The sequence below is a fragment of the Dryas octopetala genome, chromosome 4, assembly GCF_963921425.1.
Source record: "Dryas octopetala chromosome 4, drDryOcto1.1, whole genome shotgun sequence".
In the NCBI taxonomy this organism is placed as follows: Eukaryota; Viridiplantae; Streptophyta; class Magnoliopsida; order Rosales; family Rosaceae; genus Dryas; species Dryas octopetala.
In genome coordinates, this window is record NC_141369.1 from 25,310,545 (window position 1) to 25,325,668 (window position 15,124).

Here is a 15,124-nt window from a genome sequence, read left to right on the forward strand (position 1 = left end):
TTTTTTTTTTTTTGGCCAATACACTTTGTTTTTGTTTTTAATCTGACGCAGAGAGGGTTTAAGATCCTCGACAACAAAAACCAAAACCAAAAACAGCTGCAACGCCAACTTGTTCCTCCCCACTCTTGTCTCGTCTTTAGGGCTAATTTCTTTCTACTCTTCTTCTTCTTTGGAGCTCGCTCGCTCTACTTTGTGTCAAATTTTGAAACCCGGGCCATGGATTCGCAAGCTAACGATGCTAACCTTGACGGAGGAGAAGCTCACGACATTAACCACAGAGATGAGGCCGACGATGAAGACTACAAGTCTCAACCTCATACTGGCGACGGAGCCAGTCCTGGGTATTAATCTCTCTTCTTCCTCCTCCACTTTTGGCCCTATTTGTTTGTTTGGTTCCTCAGAATATTTAGGAAAACGAAACCAAAAATGAATCTCAGCTAGCTACTTTTTTTCCCTTTTTTTTTAATTCCGTAGGAAAATCTTTATAGGGGGTTTGGCAAGAGAGACGACTACAGGTAGGGTTTTCTTAATTTTTTTTGTTTTTGTTTTTATTTACCGAGTTAATTTCAATGTATTTCTCATTATTAGGGTTTGTGATTGCAATTTTGTTTGTGTGGTAATGCAGCCCAATTCGTAAAGCATTTCGGTAAATACGGTGAAATTATAGATTCGGTAATAATGAAGGACCGGAAAACGGGGCAACCCCGAGGGTTCGGGTTTGTGACCTATGCAGACCCCTCTGTGGTTGATAAAGTCATTGAGGACACTCATATTATCAATGGCAAACAAGTACGCTTTTATGTTTAAAAATAAATACCAAAATTAAAAATTGGTTCAGTCTCAGTTTTGAGTTGCATACTTCTTTTGTTTGTTATATGAGTTCAATTATTGACTTGCTTTATGGTCCTTGTTTTTACTATTTTGGTAGGTGGAAATCAAGCGGACAATACCCAGGGGAGCAATGGGGTCTAAGGATTTCAAGACTAAGAAGATTTTTGTGGGTGGAATTCCCACAACTGTGAATGAAGGTCATTTTTTTTCCCTTTTCTGTTAGTGGTTTTTCCTTGAATATTAGTTGTGGAGGTACTTATTTTATTGTTTGTAAATGGGCAGATGAGTTTAGTGACTTCTTTTCACAGTTTGGAGAGGTCAAGGAACATCAGATTATGCGGGACCATTCCACTGGTCGCTCCCGTGGCTTTGGGTTTATTTCCTTTGACACAGAGCAAGCAGTTGATGATCTCTTGGACAAGGGGAATAAGCTCGAGTTTGCTGGAGCTCAGGTGAGCCGTGTACTGAAAAAATGGGTGTGCTTGCATCTGTCTGTGGTCCTGTATGCTTTATAATTATGTTAAATGGTGTGGAATTCCTAAATAATTAGCGTACGCATTATCTATTCTATTGGTTTTTCCGTTTCAGTTAGCAGTATGATGTTTGTTGAATTTTGAGTGGATTCATTATATCCTCTTTAATGTCATCTTGTAGTACTACTGTCATTCACAACTCACAAGTGGCCAACACCTTCATATTGAGAGACTCTGAGAAAGGATGATCTTCAATGTATGGTCCCATAAAACTAAAAAGTACAGCCAATCCAGTATCTTGTTTGTTAAGATTTCATAGTCCTTCCATGTGCTGTTCTCATGTTGGCTGTTGAGGTTGTGTTCCCTCTATATGAAGTTATGAACTACTTGCAAGAATTCGTGATATATTTTTATTTCAGTTGGCTGTTTATTCTCTTCAGCCAGTGGATGTTGAATAATGGTTCCAGGATGATTTGCACTAGTTTGTTGCTTAGATTAGTAGCAAGTTAGCAACATGTAGATTACTGAAAGTTCCTATTGCTTTATTCACTATTGAAGTGATGGAATGAGGACCATATACAAAATACCACATCAGAGAAAAACTATTCATTGTGTACAAGTAAATAATCTATGTTAGTAGTGGAAGAAATCTGGAATAATAATATTGAACCAATTTTGTTTTTACTAGATGCATCCATGATCAATCCAGAAGCTTGATAATTAAGATATTCATCTGCTCTTTCTTGTAGGTGGAGATAAAAAAGGCAGAGCCGAAGAAGCCAAACCTACCAGTACCCACATCAAAACGTTATAATGATTCTAGGCCTGCATACGGTGCTGGGTATGGAGATAGCTATGGTGGGTTTGGAGGTGGCAGTTACGGTGGTGCTGGTGGTTATAGGTCAACTGCAGCCTATGGTGGTGGTAGGGGGAGTGCTTATGGAGGATATAGTGGAGGTGAATTTGGTGGCTATGGAGTATATGGTGGAGGTGGTGGTGGTATAGGGGCTTATAGGGGAGAATCCTCTGTAGGATACTCAGGCCGTTATGGGGGAGCCTATAGCAGAGGTTATGATCTAGGTGGTGGTGGTTATGGTGGAGCTGGTGAGGGTTATGGGGGATATGGAGGTGCTGGTGGTGCAGCTGGTGGCGGTTATGGGAGTGGCTATGATGCAGGTTTTGGAGGTGGTTACGGAGGTGGTAGTGGAGCTTCCTTTTATGGTAGTAGAGGGGGATATGGCAGTGCAGGTAGTGGTCGATATCATCCTTATGGAAGGTAGAAGGTTTTTGTTGTAATTTAGGACCAAAGAAGTTTGCAGCGAAGTTACAAGTTTGTCTTTTGTTGCTCTTGGCTTCACGTCTACTTGCTTATGCTTCCAGTTTCATTATTTTGTCTCAAAGATGTTCCATATTATCTTAGTTTTAATTTTTTTTTTGTTTTTTGAAGAATCAATTTTTCATGTACCCTTTTCTGTACCAGGACTACGAGGTAAAAAAACCTTATTTATTTCCAATTGACATTAGCATGCTGTACATTGTGCAGATGATTGTATTCTCGCACTCATCCTTGTTATGTTCCCTGCAGGCCGTATAGGCTGCCAAAAGATTTTGTTTTTGTTTTTGTTTTTCTTCAATGGGCCACGGAAGGAAACCTGAGCCCAACATGAATGAGCTATGTTGGGCTTTTTGGTAGGAAACTAAGTAGCCCAACTAGATTTGTCACCACCAACCTAGAGAGTAGAGACCTATCAAGATTGAAATTTGTTGCAATTTATTGCCTTATTCAGCATGAATCACTTGATTCACTTAAATTGCATATCAAATTATATAAATATTTGAAGCTCTTGGGGTTAGTTAAGTGGTAAGTTAGGTCCAGATTTGATTCCCTTCATTGTAAAAAAAAAATAAAAAAAAATTATATAAATATTTGTACCTTAAAGAAGGAAACAAGGTTTTTAACGAAAAAAAGGAAAGAAAATTTTTTTTTTTGACCGGGAAAGAAAGGAAAGAAGTTAAATATTTGATTTCTCCCCAATTATTGCATTACTTTACCAAAAAAATTATTTAATGCCTTAATATAAATAGAATTCGGAGGGCAAATACAGTATTCCTTGTCGAGTTTCTACTTCTTTTCTTGTTGGACAGAGGAAGAACACCACCTTCTCAGTCTCCACTCACTGCAGAGCTCCAGTAACGTGAATTACATAACTGATCGAGGTATGGCTTTTTAGCTCCGTTAGTGAACTCAAACCGATTATTTGATTTTTTTTATTTCCTCGATCTGTAATTTGCTCAAAAATCTTCAAATCTTCAAATTATCTATTCCCAATTCAACTTGTATATATATATATATATATATATTATTCTCAATTCGATCCAATGTTTGAATATGAATTCTAATTGAGCTTTGTATTGTATGTAGTGTGAATTGTCCTTAGTTTTTATCAAATCAAGGATCGGGCAAGAAAAATGACCCTAGAAATGGTGAGAAAACACCTACCCCTAGATGTGTTGTTGGATATTCTTTGCAGACTGCCTGTGAAATCATTGAAGCGGTTCCAATGCGTTAGCAAATCGTGGGGTGAATGCATTAGAAACCCTAATTTTGTCACCCAACACCTCCACTTCAACAACAGGAAGAAGAAGAATGACTGTTTCCTTGTTTTGCACATTTTGAATGTTTGGGATCTTGAAACACCCATTGAAGAACTAGGCATCCATGTCACCTTGCTTCAGTTGAGTGAAAGCACAGAGGATATCGTTTCTCTCCGCCGGCTGAATTTTTCAAATTATTATAAGGGCAAGGATGTAGTGTTTCAACTTATAGGTCCACGCAATGGCATATATTGCCTATATGGTGATCCAATTACACTAGTGAATGTTGGATTGAGAGAATTCAAGGTTGTTCCAAATCAATCAATTATTTCATCTATTCCCGATTCTTACATTGAAGAAATCGCTGCACATGGTGTTCCTCCATTCGTACAAGAAATCGTTGGATTTTGTTTTGATCCTACAACCAAGGATTTCAAGCTGGTTTTAATTTTGAAATCTCAACATCCAAAATTTGGAAGACCGATCGAACAGCCTACAGTCTATAGCATCCAACGGGCTGCAGTATATAGCTTAAATTCTAATTCATGGAAAAAGGTAGATGATACTTTGTTGAATTATATTACTTTACGCTTCTCTCTCATTGACACATATGTGAACGAAAATGTTCACTGGTTTGGTCTTTATGATGATGGTGGAGAAGTAATTGTATCTTTTAACATGGTAGATGAAGTGTTCCGAAAGATAAAGCTTCCAAAATTTAGGTCTTCTCCAAAGAAAGTTGTATGTGAAGTTGCATTGTATAATGAATCTCTTTCTGTTATTGTTTATCCAAAGAGACGACGAATGAACGAGAAATGTTTTGATGTATGGGTTATGCAAGACTACAACGACGATGGCTCTTGGACAAAGCAATTTACGGTTGGACCCGTTGAACTTGCCTACAGACTGTTGGGCTTTTGGCGAAATAGCAAATTTCTTTTTGAAGATGTCAATGGAGAAACTGTCGTATACGACCCAAGCAGCAAAAAGATTTGGAAGCTTCTTTATGGAGAGTCGGGTACCCAGAATATCAAGAAGCCTCTTTATCATGATCAACCTCAATTATGGCATGCTTGTGTTTACTCAGAGAGTCTAATCTCAATGCAAGGGGATGAACAAAATGAGCAGAATACATCGTTTGATATAATTGAAGACCATCCATGGTTCAAAAGTCCAGATAAAAACTGTATGTCAAATACATAATTGATCAATCGTGTACTGTTTTAGTTTACATAATGCGTAAGTTTGTGACTCATTGAATTTTGTCTTTATTTTTTTTGTTAGATTACTATGATGTTATTAGGAGATCTTGAAAGCCAAAAGTTGAGTCTATCTAATACATCTTTATTCTTTATGTTGGCTTTATGAAACTTATTCATCTAAGTAAACAAGCTTTGTAAGTAGTGATTTCTCTTAAGAGCCTTGAAAGAGTTTGCTTTATGTCCAATTCCTGAGAATTTGGTTTGAGATGTTTCTTGTTTGAGATGTTGCTGTCCCAATGGAACTTTTGATCATTTATTTAGATTGTCCTAATTCTCTTGAGGTGTGGTATTTAGATTGGCTTGGCTGTAATCCCTGGCTTCACATCTTCTCTCTCCATGAACATTTAGGACTTGTTATTTGAGTATTTGAGATCTGATTTTTTAGCCAAAGAGGTATTCCAGGGAAGCTTGTGTTTGCCATGACTCTGTGGTTTATATGAATGGCGATGTAAGTCCACCTTTGGTCCTCAAATTTCATGGCCTCTACATCCGAATTGAATCATCTTACAAGCATCTTGGGATTGGGCAAGTGCCAATCAGACTACTGATCTTTAAACTCAATATGGATTGTATTCCAATGGTGTCGTTGCATTGGACTTTTCCAAGTCTTGGTGGTTATAAACTCAATATGGATGGCTGCAAACGTTGTGAGGAAGGTCTCATTGCTGCTGTGGGTGTATGGTGACTGGAAATGAGGCTGTACTGCAAATTTGGGCAGAGGGCAGGTCCTCCAGGCTGAGTTGTGGGGTATTTATCATGGATTGGGGTTAGTTTGGAGATCCGCATGGTTTCCTTTGGTGGTTGAGTCGGAATCTAAATGTATTGTTGATCTTATTTACTCTACTATTGAGATCAACCACCCCCTTTATAATTTAGTGAAAAGCTGTCAAGTGATTTTGCAGAAAAATTGGGGTTGTCAAGTGCAGCACATATACATAATCCATCAATCTTGTATTATTTTAGTTTAAATGATTCTTAAGTTTGTTACTCATTGATTTTTGTCTTGCGTATTTTTTTATTGTTTTTTGGGTTAGATTGCTTTGGTTTTATTAGGAGATCTTAAAAGCCAAAAGTTGAGACTTTACGAAACTTATTCATCTCTGTAAGTAGTGGCGTCGTATAGGGTATCTTTATGTTCCTCCAACCATTTCGTAACACAAATGGGAAGACAGCTCTACCGGAGTGAACCGTAGCATAATGGAGCCGAGTTCTCCAAATAGGGATGACCATTTGACCTAGCGGACAGATACCCACAAAATTAAACTTATTTCGGTGAAAAATTTGACCCACGTAACCCATCCCATAGTATAATGGGTATTACCCTTATCCGCCCCATTAAAGTAATGTGCTATCCAAACCCAATCCAGAAACCCACCATTCCTGTTTTTTTTTGTTCTGATTTCAGATTTTTTTTTTTTTTTTGTAAAGATCAACTCTTGCAGTACATAGGTTTTTTTTTGCTTATTTGCACATTTGCCCCCTTATTTTTAAGTCTTTTCTCACTTTACCCTCTCACATTTATTTGTCTTATATAACCCCCTGAACTTTTATGTCATTTCTTACATTGCCCGATTCGGTCAACTCCGTCTACACCACTGTTAGAAATGCTGACGTGGAAGGGTAATTTTGTCATTTCACCCAAAAAATATATTTAAATTAACAAACTAATAAAACTTTAAATTAAAATAAAACTTTTAAAATTATATTATATTAAATTAAATTAAAAAAACAAAAAAAAACCAAACCCCTCCCTCCCCACCCACTGCGCATGCCAGCCATCCCCCTCTTCCCACACTCTGCACATTCCAGCCACCCCACCTTCTCCACCCACTGCATATGCCGACAACCTCCTCCATTCTCTCTCTCTCTCTCTCTCTCTCTCTCTCTCTCTCTTTCTCTTTCTCTTTCTCTCTCTCTCTCTCTTTCTCCCTGCACATGCCAGCCACGCCCTACCCAGCCTCAACTCCTCCCCGCCCAGCCAAGACCCGTACCACCCAGCGCCAGACCCGCCCCGACCCGCCCCGCCCCGCCCAGCCCAGTCTTGCCTCGCACAGCCTCACCCTGCCCCGATCTACCCTATGCAGCCCAGCCTCATCCCAGCCCACCCCCACCCTCACTCAACCCCTCCCCCGCCCCGCCCCGCCCACCCCCACCCAACCCCTCCCCCGCCCTGCACAGCCTCACCCTGCCCCGATTTGTCGCACGCAGCCCAGCCTAGCCCGGCCCTCGCTCTGCCCCGATCCGCCTTACACGCCGAGCCCCTTCCCGCCCAACCCCAGCTCGGCCCAGCCTCTCCCTCAACCCATCCCCCTCGCCCGCCTCCACCCAACACCTCCCACTGTCCCACACCCCCTCCCCTCCCCCAGCCTCACCTCAAACCCACAATCCAAATATTTATTTATTTTAATTAAAATTTCAGTTTTATGTTTTTAATTAAAAACATAAAACTGAAATTTGCAAATAAGCCTAAAAAAAATGTGGTAAGGTTGCCAACATGGCATATTGGGTCCCACAAATGACCACATGGCAAAGATTGGTCTTCTGTGGCTAAAAGACGAAATTGCCCCGCCACGTAGACGTCACGCTAGCATTTGTAACAATGGTATGGACGGAATTAACTGCATCGGGCAATGTGGGAAACGACATAAAAGTTCATGGGGTTATATAAGACAAATAAATGTAAGGGGGTAAAATGAGAAAAAACCTAAAAATCATGGGGCAAATGTACAAATAAGCCTTTTTTTTTGCCACTCTTACAATACATAGTTACATACTTATATGTTATTATGAACAATTACAATTATATAACGTGTATATATATATATCTATCTTTCTCTCATCTCTCCACTCCCTACTACTTTTTCTGGCCAGGCTCTGCTCCCTATTTCAATCATGTTGCAATATATCAAATATTGCCACAATTTAATTGATCCATTAGTTTTCGACCAAAAAAAAAATTGATCAATTAATTTACGTTTTTCAGTTTAATTGATCCATATTTTTTCCGTTTTTCTATTTTTATTCATTCATTAGTTTAATTGCAATTTAAATTTAAATTTCAAGTTCATTATACTTGAATTAAATGATAAAAAAAAAAATTTTAAATAGAGGGTTTGGATAAACTACGTGTATTATCCATACCCGCTCATTTTTTATACGGGTATTAACATGTATACCCATACCCGTCTCATTACCCAATTACCCATACCTACACTACCCTAATAGAGTAGGTACCCACGGGTACCCAAACCCATGGGTAAAATGGCCATCCCTAGCTCCAAATCTCCGTTAACGTTTGTGCACGAATGTTGCACATGACAATATGTTGAGACAATTCTAGATACAAGATATCCTCATTATTTGGGTCGAAAGCATACACCCCCATTGTGGCAGGGCTGTGAAGTTGCCATTTAGTGATCAATGGATTTTGCAAAACCAATTGGTATAGGGAAACTTTGCCTAAAGAAAACCATTGGCCACCGCCATTGACCTGCACATTCGCAAATGCCCTCTACTAGACACACCTAAGAAATCAAATGTTCCAGACTTGTCTTTGGGCTTATCAATCAAATATTTTAACGTGGAATCTTAAGTTTATGAAAATCTGATTGTTTTACTTAGATTCAGATTTGATTCCCTTCGATGAAAACATATATATAAATATTTGCACCTTAAAAAAGGAAAGAAGGTTTTAACAAAAAAAAAAAACAAAGAAAGGAAAGAAGTTAAATATTTGATTTTCTCCCCAATTATTGCATTACTTTACCAAAAAAATTATTTAATGCCTTATTACAAATAGAATTCGGAGGGCAAATACAGTATTCCTTGTCGAGTTTCTACTTCTCTTCTTGTTGGTCAGAGGAAGAACACCATCTTTTCAGTCTTCACTCACTGCAGAGCTCCAGTAACGTGAATTACATAACTGATCGAGGTATGGCTTTTTAGCTCCGTTAGTGAACTCAAACCGATTATTTGATGTTTTTATTTCCCCGATCTGTAATTTGCTCAAAAATCTTCAAATAGAAAATTATCTATTCCCAATTCAACTTATATATATTATTCTCAATTCGATCCAATGTTTGATTGTGAATTCTAATTGAGCTTTTTATTGTATGTAGTGTGAATTGTCATTAGTTTTTATCAAATCAAGGATCGGGCAAGAAAAATTACCCTAGAAATGGTGAGAAAACACCTACCCCTAGATGTGTTGTTGGATATTCTTTGCAGACTGCCTGTGAAATCATTGAAGCGGTTCCAATGCGTTAGCAAATCGTGGGGTGAATGCATTAGAAACCCTAATTTTGTCACCCAACACCTCCACTTCAACAACAGGAAGATGAAGAATGATTGTTTCCTTGTTTTGCACATTTTGAATGTTTGGGATCTTGAAACACCCATTGAAGAACTAGGCATCCATGTCACCTTGCTTCAGATGAGTGAAAGCACAGAGGATATCGTTTCTCTCCGCCGGCTGAATTTTTCAAATTATTATAAGGGCAAGGATGTAGTGTTTCAACTTATAGGTCCACGCAATGGCATATATTGCCTATACGGTGATCCAATTACACTAGTGAATGTTGGATTGAGAGAATTCAAGGTTGTTCCAAATCAATCAATTATTTCATCTATTCCCGATTCTTACGTTGAAGAAATCGCTGCACATGGTATTCCTCCATTCGTAGAAGAAATCGTTGGATTTTGTTTTGATCCTACAACCAAGGATTTCAAGCTGCTTTTAATTTTGAAATCTCAACATCCAAAATTTGGAAGACCGATCCAACAGCCTACAGCATATAGCATCCAACGGGCTGCAGTATATAGCTTAAATTCTAATTCATGGAAAAAGGTAGATGATACTTTGTTGAATGATATTACTTTACGCGTCTCTCTCATTGACACATATGTGAACGAAAATGTTCACTGGTTTGGTCTTTATGATGATGGTGGAGAAGTAATTGTATCTTTTAACATGGTAGATGAAGTGTTCCGAAAGATAAAGCTTCCAAAATTTAGGTCTTCTCCAAAGAAAGTTGTATGTGAAGTTGCATTGTATAATGAATCTCTTTCTGTTATTGTTTATCCAAAGAGACGACGAATGAACGAGAAATGTTTTGATGTATGGGTTATGCAAGACTACAACGACGATGGCTCTTGGACAAAGCAATTTACGGTTGGACCCGTTGAACTTGCCTACGGACTGTTGGGCTTTTGGCGAAATGGCCAATTTCTTTTTGAAGATGTCAATGGAGAAACTGTCGTATACGACCCAAGCAGCAAAAAGATTTGGAAGCTTCTTTATGGAGAGTCGGGTACCCAAAATATCAAGAAGCCTCTTTATCATGATCAACCTCGATTATTGAATGCTTGTGTTTACTCAGAGAGTCTAATCTCAATGCGAGGGGATGAACAAAATGAGCAGAATACATCGTTTGATATAATTGAAGACCATCCATGGTTCAAAAGTCCAGATAAAAACTGTATGTCAAATACATAATTGATCAATCGTGTACTGTTTTAGTTTACATAATGCTTAAGTTTGTGACTCATTGAATTTTGTCTTTATTTTTTTTGTTAGATTACTTTGATCTTATTAGGAGATCTTGAAAGCCAAAAGTTGAGTCTATCTAATACATCTTTATTCTTTATGTTGGCTTTATGAAACTTATTCATCTAAGTAAACAAGCTTTGTAAGTAGTGATTTCTCTTAAGAGCCTTGAAAGAGTTTGCTTTATGTCCAATTCCTGTAAATTTGGTTTGAGATGTTTCTTGTCTGAGATGTTGCGTCCCAATGGAACTTTTGATCATTTATTTAGATTGTCCTAATTCTCTTGAGGTGTGGTATTTAGATTGGCTTGGCTGTAATCCCTGGCTTCACATCTCCTCTCTCCATGAACATTTATGACTTGTTATTTGAGTATTTGAGATCTGATTTTTTAGCCAAAGAGGTATTCCAGGGAAGCTTGTGTTTGCCATGACTCTGTGGTTTATATGAATGGCGATGTAAGTCCACCTTTGGTCCTCAATTTTCATGGCCTCTACATCCGAATTGAATCATCTTACAAGCATCTTGGGATTGGGCAAGTGCCAATCAGACTACTGATCTTTAAACTCAATATGGATGGTATTCCAATGGTGTCGTTGCATTGGACTTTTCCAAGTCTTGGTGGTTATAAACTCAATATGGATGGCTGCAAACGTGGTGAGGAAGGTCTCATTGCTGCTGTGGGTGTATGGTGACTGGAAATGAGGCTGTACTGCAAATTTGGGCAGAGGGCAGGTCCTCCAGGCTGTGAGTTGTGGGGTATTTATCATGGATTGGGGTTAGTTTGGAGATCCGCATGGTTTCCTTTGGTGGTTGAGTCGGAATCTAAATGTATTGTTGATCTTATTTACTCTACTACTGAGATCAACCACCCCCTTTATAATTTAGTGAAAAGCTGTCAAGTGATTTTGCAGAAAAATTGGGGTTGTCAAGTGCAGCACATATACATAATCCATCAATCTTGTAGTATTTTAGTTTAAATGATTCTTAAGTTTGTGACTCATTGATTTTTGTCTTGCTTATTTATTTATTGTTTTTTGGGTTAGATTGCTTTGGTTTTATTAGGAGATCTTGAAAGCCAAAAGTTGAGACTTTACGAAACTTATTCATCTCTGTAAGTAGTGGCGTCCTATAGGGTATCTTTATGTTCCTCCAACCATTTTGTAGCACAAATGGGAAGACAGCTCTACCGGAGTGAATCGTAGCATAATGGAGCCGAGTGCTCCAAATAGGTATAACTATTTGACCTAGCAGGCAGATACCCACAAAATTAAATCTATTTCGGTGAAAAATTTATCAAACTCATACTCACGTAACCCACTCCATAGTATAATGAGTATCACCCTTATCCGCCCCACTAAAGTAATGAGTTATCCAAACCCAACCCAAAAACTCACTATTTTTTTTTTTCCTAATTTCTTTTTTTTTTAATAAAGATTAGCTCTTACAGTACATAGGTTTTTTTTTGCCACTTTTACAGTACATAGTTATATATTTACATGTTATTATGAACAATTACAATTATATAACGTATCTCTCTCTCTCTCCTCTCTCCTCTCTTCTCTCTCCGCTCCCTACTACTTTTTTTGGCCTCATGTTGCAATATATCAAATATTGCAAGAATTTAATTGATCCATTAGTTTTCGACCGAAAAAAAAAATTGATTAATTAATTTATGTTTTTCAGTTTAATTGATCCATATATTTTTTCCGTTTTTCTATTTTTATTCATTCATTAGTTTAATTGCAATTTAAATTTAAATTTTAGGTTCATTATACTTGAATTAAATGATAAAAAACAAATTAAATTTTAAAATAGAGGGTTTGGGTAAACCACGGGTATTATTCATACCCGCCCAGTTTTTATACGGGTATTAACATGTATACCTATACTCGTCCCATTACCCATACCCACACTACCCTAATAGAGTAGGTACTCACGGGTACCCAAACCCATGGGTAAAATGGTCATCCCTAGCTGCAAATCTATGTTAACGTTGTGCACGAATGTTGCACATGACAATGTGTTGAGACAATTCTAGATACAAGATATCCTCATTATTTGGGTCGAAAGCATACACCCCCATTGTGGCAGGGCTGTGAAGTTGCCATTTAGTGATCAATGAATTTTGCAAAACCAATTGGTATAGGAAAACTTTGCCTAAAGAAAACCATTGGCCACCGCCATCGACCTGCACATTTGCAGACGCCTTCTACTAGACACACCTAGGAAATCAAATGTTCCAGACTCGTCTTTGGGCTTATTAATCAAATGTTTCAACGTGAAATTTTAAATTTATGAAAATCTGATTGTTTCACTTAGATTCAGATTTGATTCCCTTCTATGTAAATATATATATATATAAATATTTGCACCTTAAAAAAGGAAATAAAGTTTTAACAAAAAAAAACAAAGAAAGGAAAGAAATTTTTTTTTATTTGGCCGCGAAAGAAAGGAAAGAAGTTAAATATTTGATTTTCTCCCCAATTATTGCATTACTTTACCAAAAAAATTATTAAATGCCTTATTATAATTTATAAATAGAATTCGGAGGGCAAATACAGTATTCCTTGTCAAGTTTCTACTTCATTTCTTGTTGGTCAGAGGAAGAACACCATCTTTTCAGTCTTCAGTCTTCACTCACTGCAGAGCTCCAGCAACGTGAATTACATAACTGATCGAGGTATGGGTTTTTAGCTCCGTTAGTGAACTCAAACCGATTATTTGATGTTTTTATTTCCTCTATCTGTAATTTGCTCAAAAATCTTCAAATAGAAAATTATCTATGCCCAATTCAACTTATATATATATATTATTCTCAATTCGATCCAATGTTTGAATGTGAATTCTAATTGAGCTTTTTATTGTATGTAGTGTGAACTGTCCTTAGTTTTTATCAAATCAAGGATCGGGCAAGAAAAATTACCCTAGAAATGGTGAGAAAACACCTACCCCTAGATGTGTTGTTGGATATTCTTTGCAGACTGCCTGTGAAATCATTGAAGCGGTTCCAATGCGTTAGCAAATTGTGGGGTGAATGCATTAGAAACCCTAATTTTGTTACCCAACACCTCCACTTCAACAACAGGAAGAAGAAGAATGACTGTTTCCTTGTTTTGCACATTTTGAATGTTTGGGATCTTGAAACACCCATTGAGGAACTAGGCATCCATGTCACCTTGCTTCAGTTGAGTGAAAGCACAGAAGATATCGTTTCTCTCCGCCGGCTGAATTTTTCAAATTATTATAAGGGCAAGGATGTAGTGTTTCAACTTATAGGTCCACGCAATGGCATATATTGCCTATATGGTGATCCAATTACACTGGTGAATGTTGGATTGAGGGAATTCAAGGTTGTTCCAAATCAATCAATTATCTCATCTATTCCCGATTCTTACGTTGAAGAAATTGCTGCACATGGTATTCCTCCATTCGTAGAAGAAATGGTTGGATTTTGTTTTGATCCTACAACCAAGGATTTCAAGCTGGTTTTAATTTTGAAATCTGAACATCCAATATTTGGAAGATCGATCCAACGGGCTGCAGTATATAGCTTAAATTCTAATTCATGGAAAAAGGTAGATGATACTTTGTTGAATTATATTACTTTACGCTTCTCTCTCATTGACACATATGTGAACGAAAATGTTCACTGGTTTGGTCTTTATGATGATGGTGGAGAAGTAATTGTATCTTTTAACATGGTAGATGAAGTGTTCCGAAAGATAAAGCTTCCAAAATTTAGGTCTTCTCCAAAGAAAGTTGTATGTGAAGTTGCATTGTATAATGAATCTCTTTCTGTTATTGTTTATCCAAAGAGACGACGAATGAACGAGAAATGTTTTGATGTATGGGTTATGCAAGACTACAACGATGATGGCTCTTGGACAAAGCAAGTTACGGTTGGACCCATTGAACTTGCCTACATACTGTTGGGGTTTTGGCGAAATGGCCAATTTCTTTTTGAAGATGTCAATGGAGAAACTGTCGTATACGACCCAAGCAGCAAAAAGATTTGGAAGCTTCTTTATGGAGAGTCTGGTACCCAAAATCTCAAGAAGCCTCTTTATCATGATCAACCTCGATTATTGAATGCTTGTGTTTACTCAGAGAGTCTAATCTCAATGCGAGGGGATGAACAAAATGAGCAGAATACATCGTTTGATATAATTGAAGACCATCCATGGTTCAAAAGTCCAGATAAAAACTGTATGTCAAATACATAATTGATCAATCGTGTACTGTTTTAGTTTACATAATGCTTAAGTTTGTGACTCATTGAATTTTGTCTTTATTTTTTTTGTTAGATTACTTTGATGTTATTAGGAGATCTTGAAAGCCAAAAGTTGAGTCTATCTAATACGTCTTTATTCTTTATGTTGGCTTTATGAAACTTATTCATCTAAGTAAACAAGCTTTGT

The 15,124-nt window shown here is 37.6% G+C and overlaps 3 protein-coding genes across 3 annotated transcripts; all 3 read left to right on the forward strand.

Annotated features, from left to right (window-relative positions):
• Positions 1–39: 39 nt before the first annotated feature.
• On the forward strand, positions 40–2,824 carry LOC147288800 (RNA-binding (RRM/RBD/RNP motifs) family protein). The gene is made up of 6 exons (XM_086239672.1): positions 40–341; positions 475–515; positions 626–789; positions 929–1,028; positions 1,114–1,283; positions 2,054–2,824. Exons 1-6 carry the CDS (start codon positions 217–219, stop codon positions 2,582–2,584), a joined length of 1,131 nt encoding a protein of 376 aa, XP_086095798.1. The 5' UTR covers positions 40–216; the 3' UTR covers positions 2,585–2,824.
• Positions 2,825–8,964: 6,140 nt separating this feature from the next.
• LOC147288801 (F-box/kelch-repeat protein At3g23880-like) lies at positions 8,965–11,706 on the forward strand. Its single transcript, XM_086241762.1, has 3 exons — positions 8,965–9,092; positions 9,280–10,638; positions 11,116–11,706. The coding sequence occupies exons 2-3, from the start codon at positions 9,339–9,341 to the stop codon at positions 11,151–11,153; spliced, it is 1,338 nt and encodes a 445-aa protein (XP_086097888.1). The 5' UTR covers positions 8,965–9,092; positions 9,280–9,338; the 3' UTR covers positions 11,154–11,706.
• A 1,572-nt stretch (positions 11,707–13,278) lies between these two features.
• On the forward strand, positions 13,279–15,124 carry LOC147288802 (F-box/kelch-repeat protein At3g06240-like). The gene is made up of 2 exons (XM_086242292.1): positions 13,279–13,386; positions 13,578–15,124. Exon 2 carries the CDS (start codon positions 13,637–13,639, stop codon positions 14,927–14,929), a length of 1,293 nt encoding a protein of 430 aa, XP_086098418.1. The 5' UTR covers positions 13,279–13,386; positions 13,578–13,636; the 3' UTR covers positions 14,930–15,124.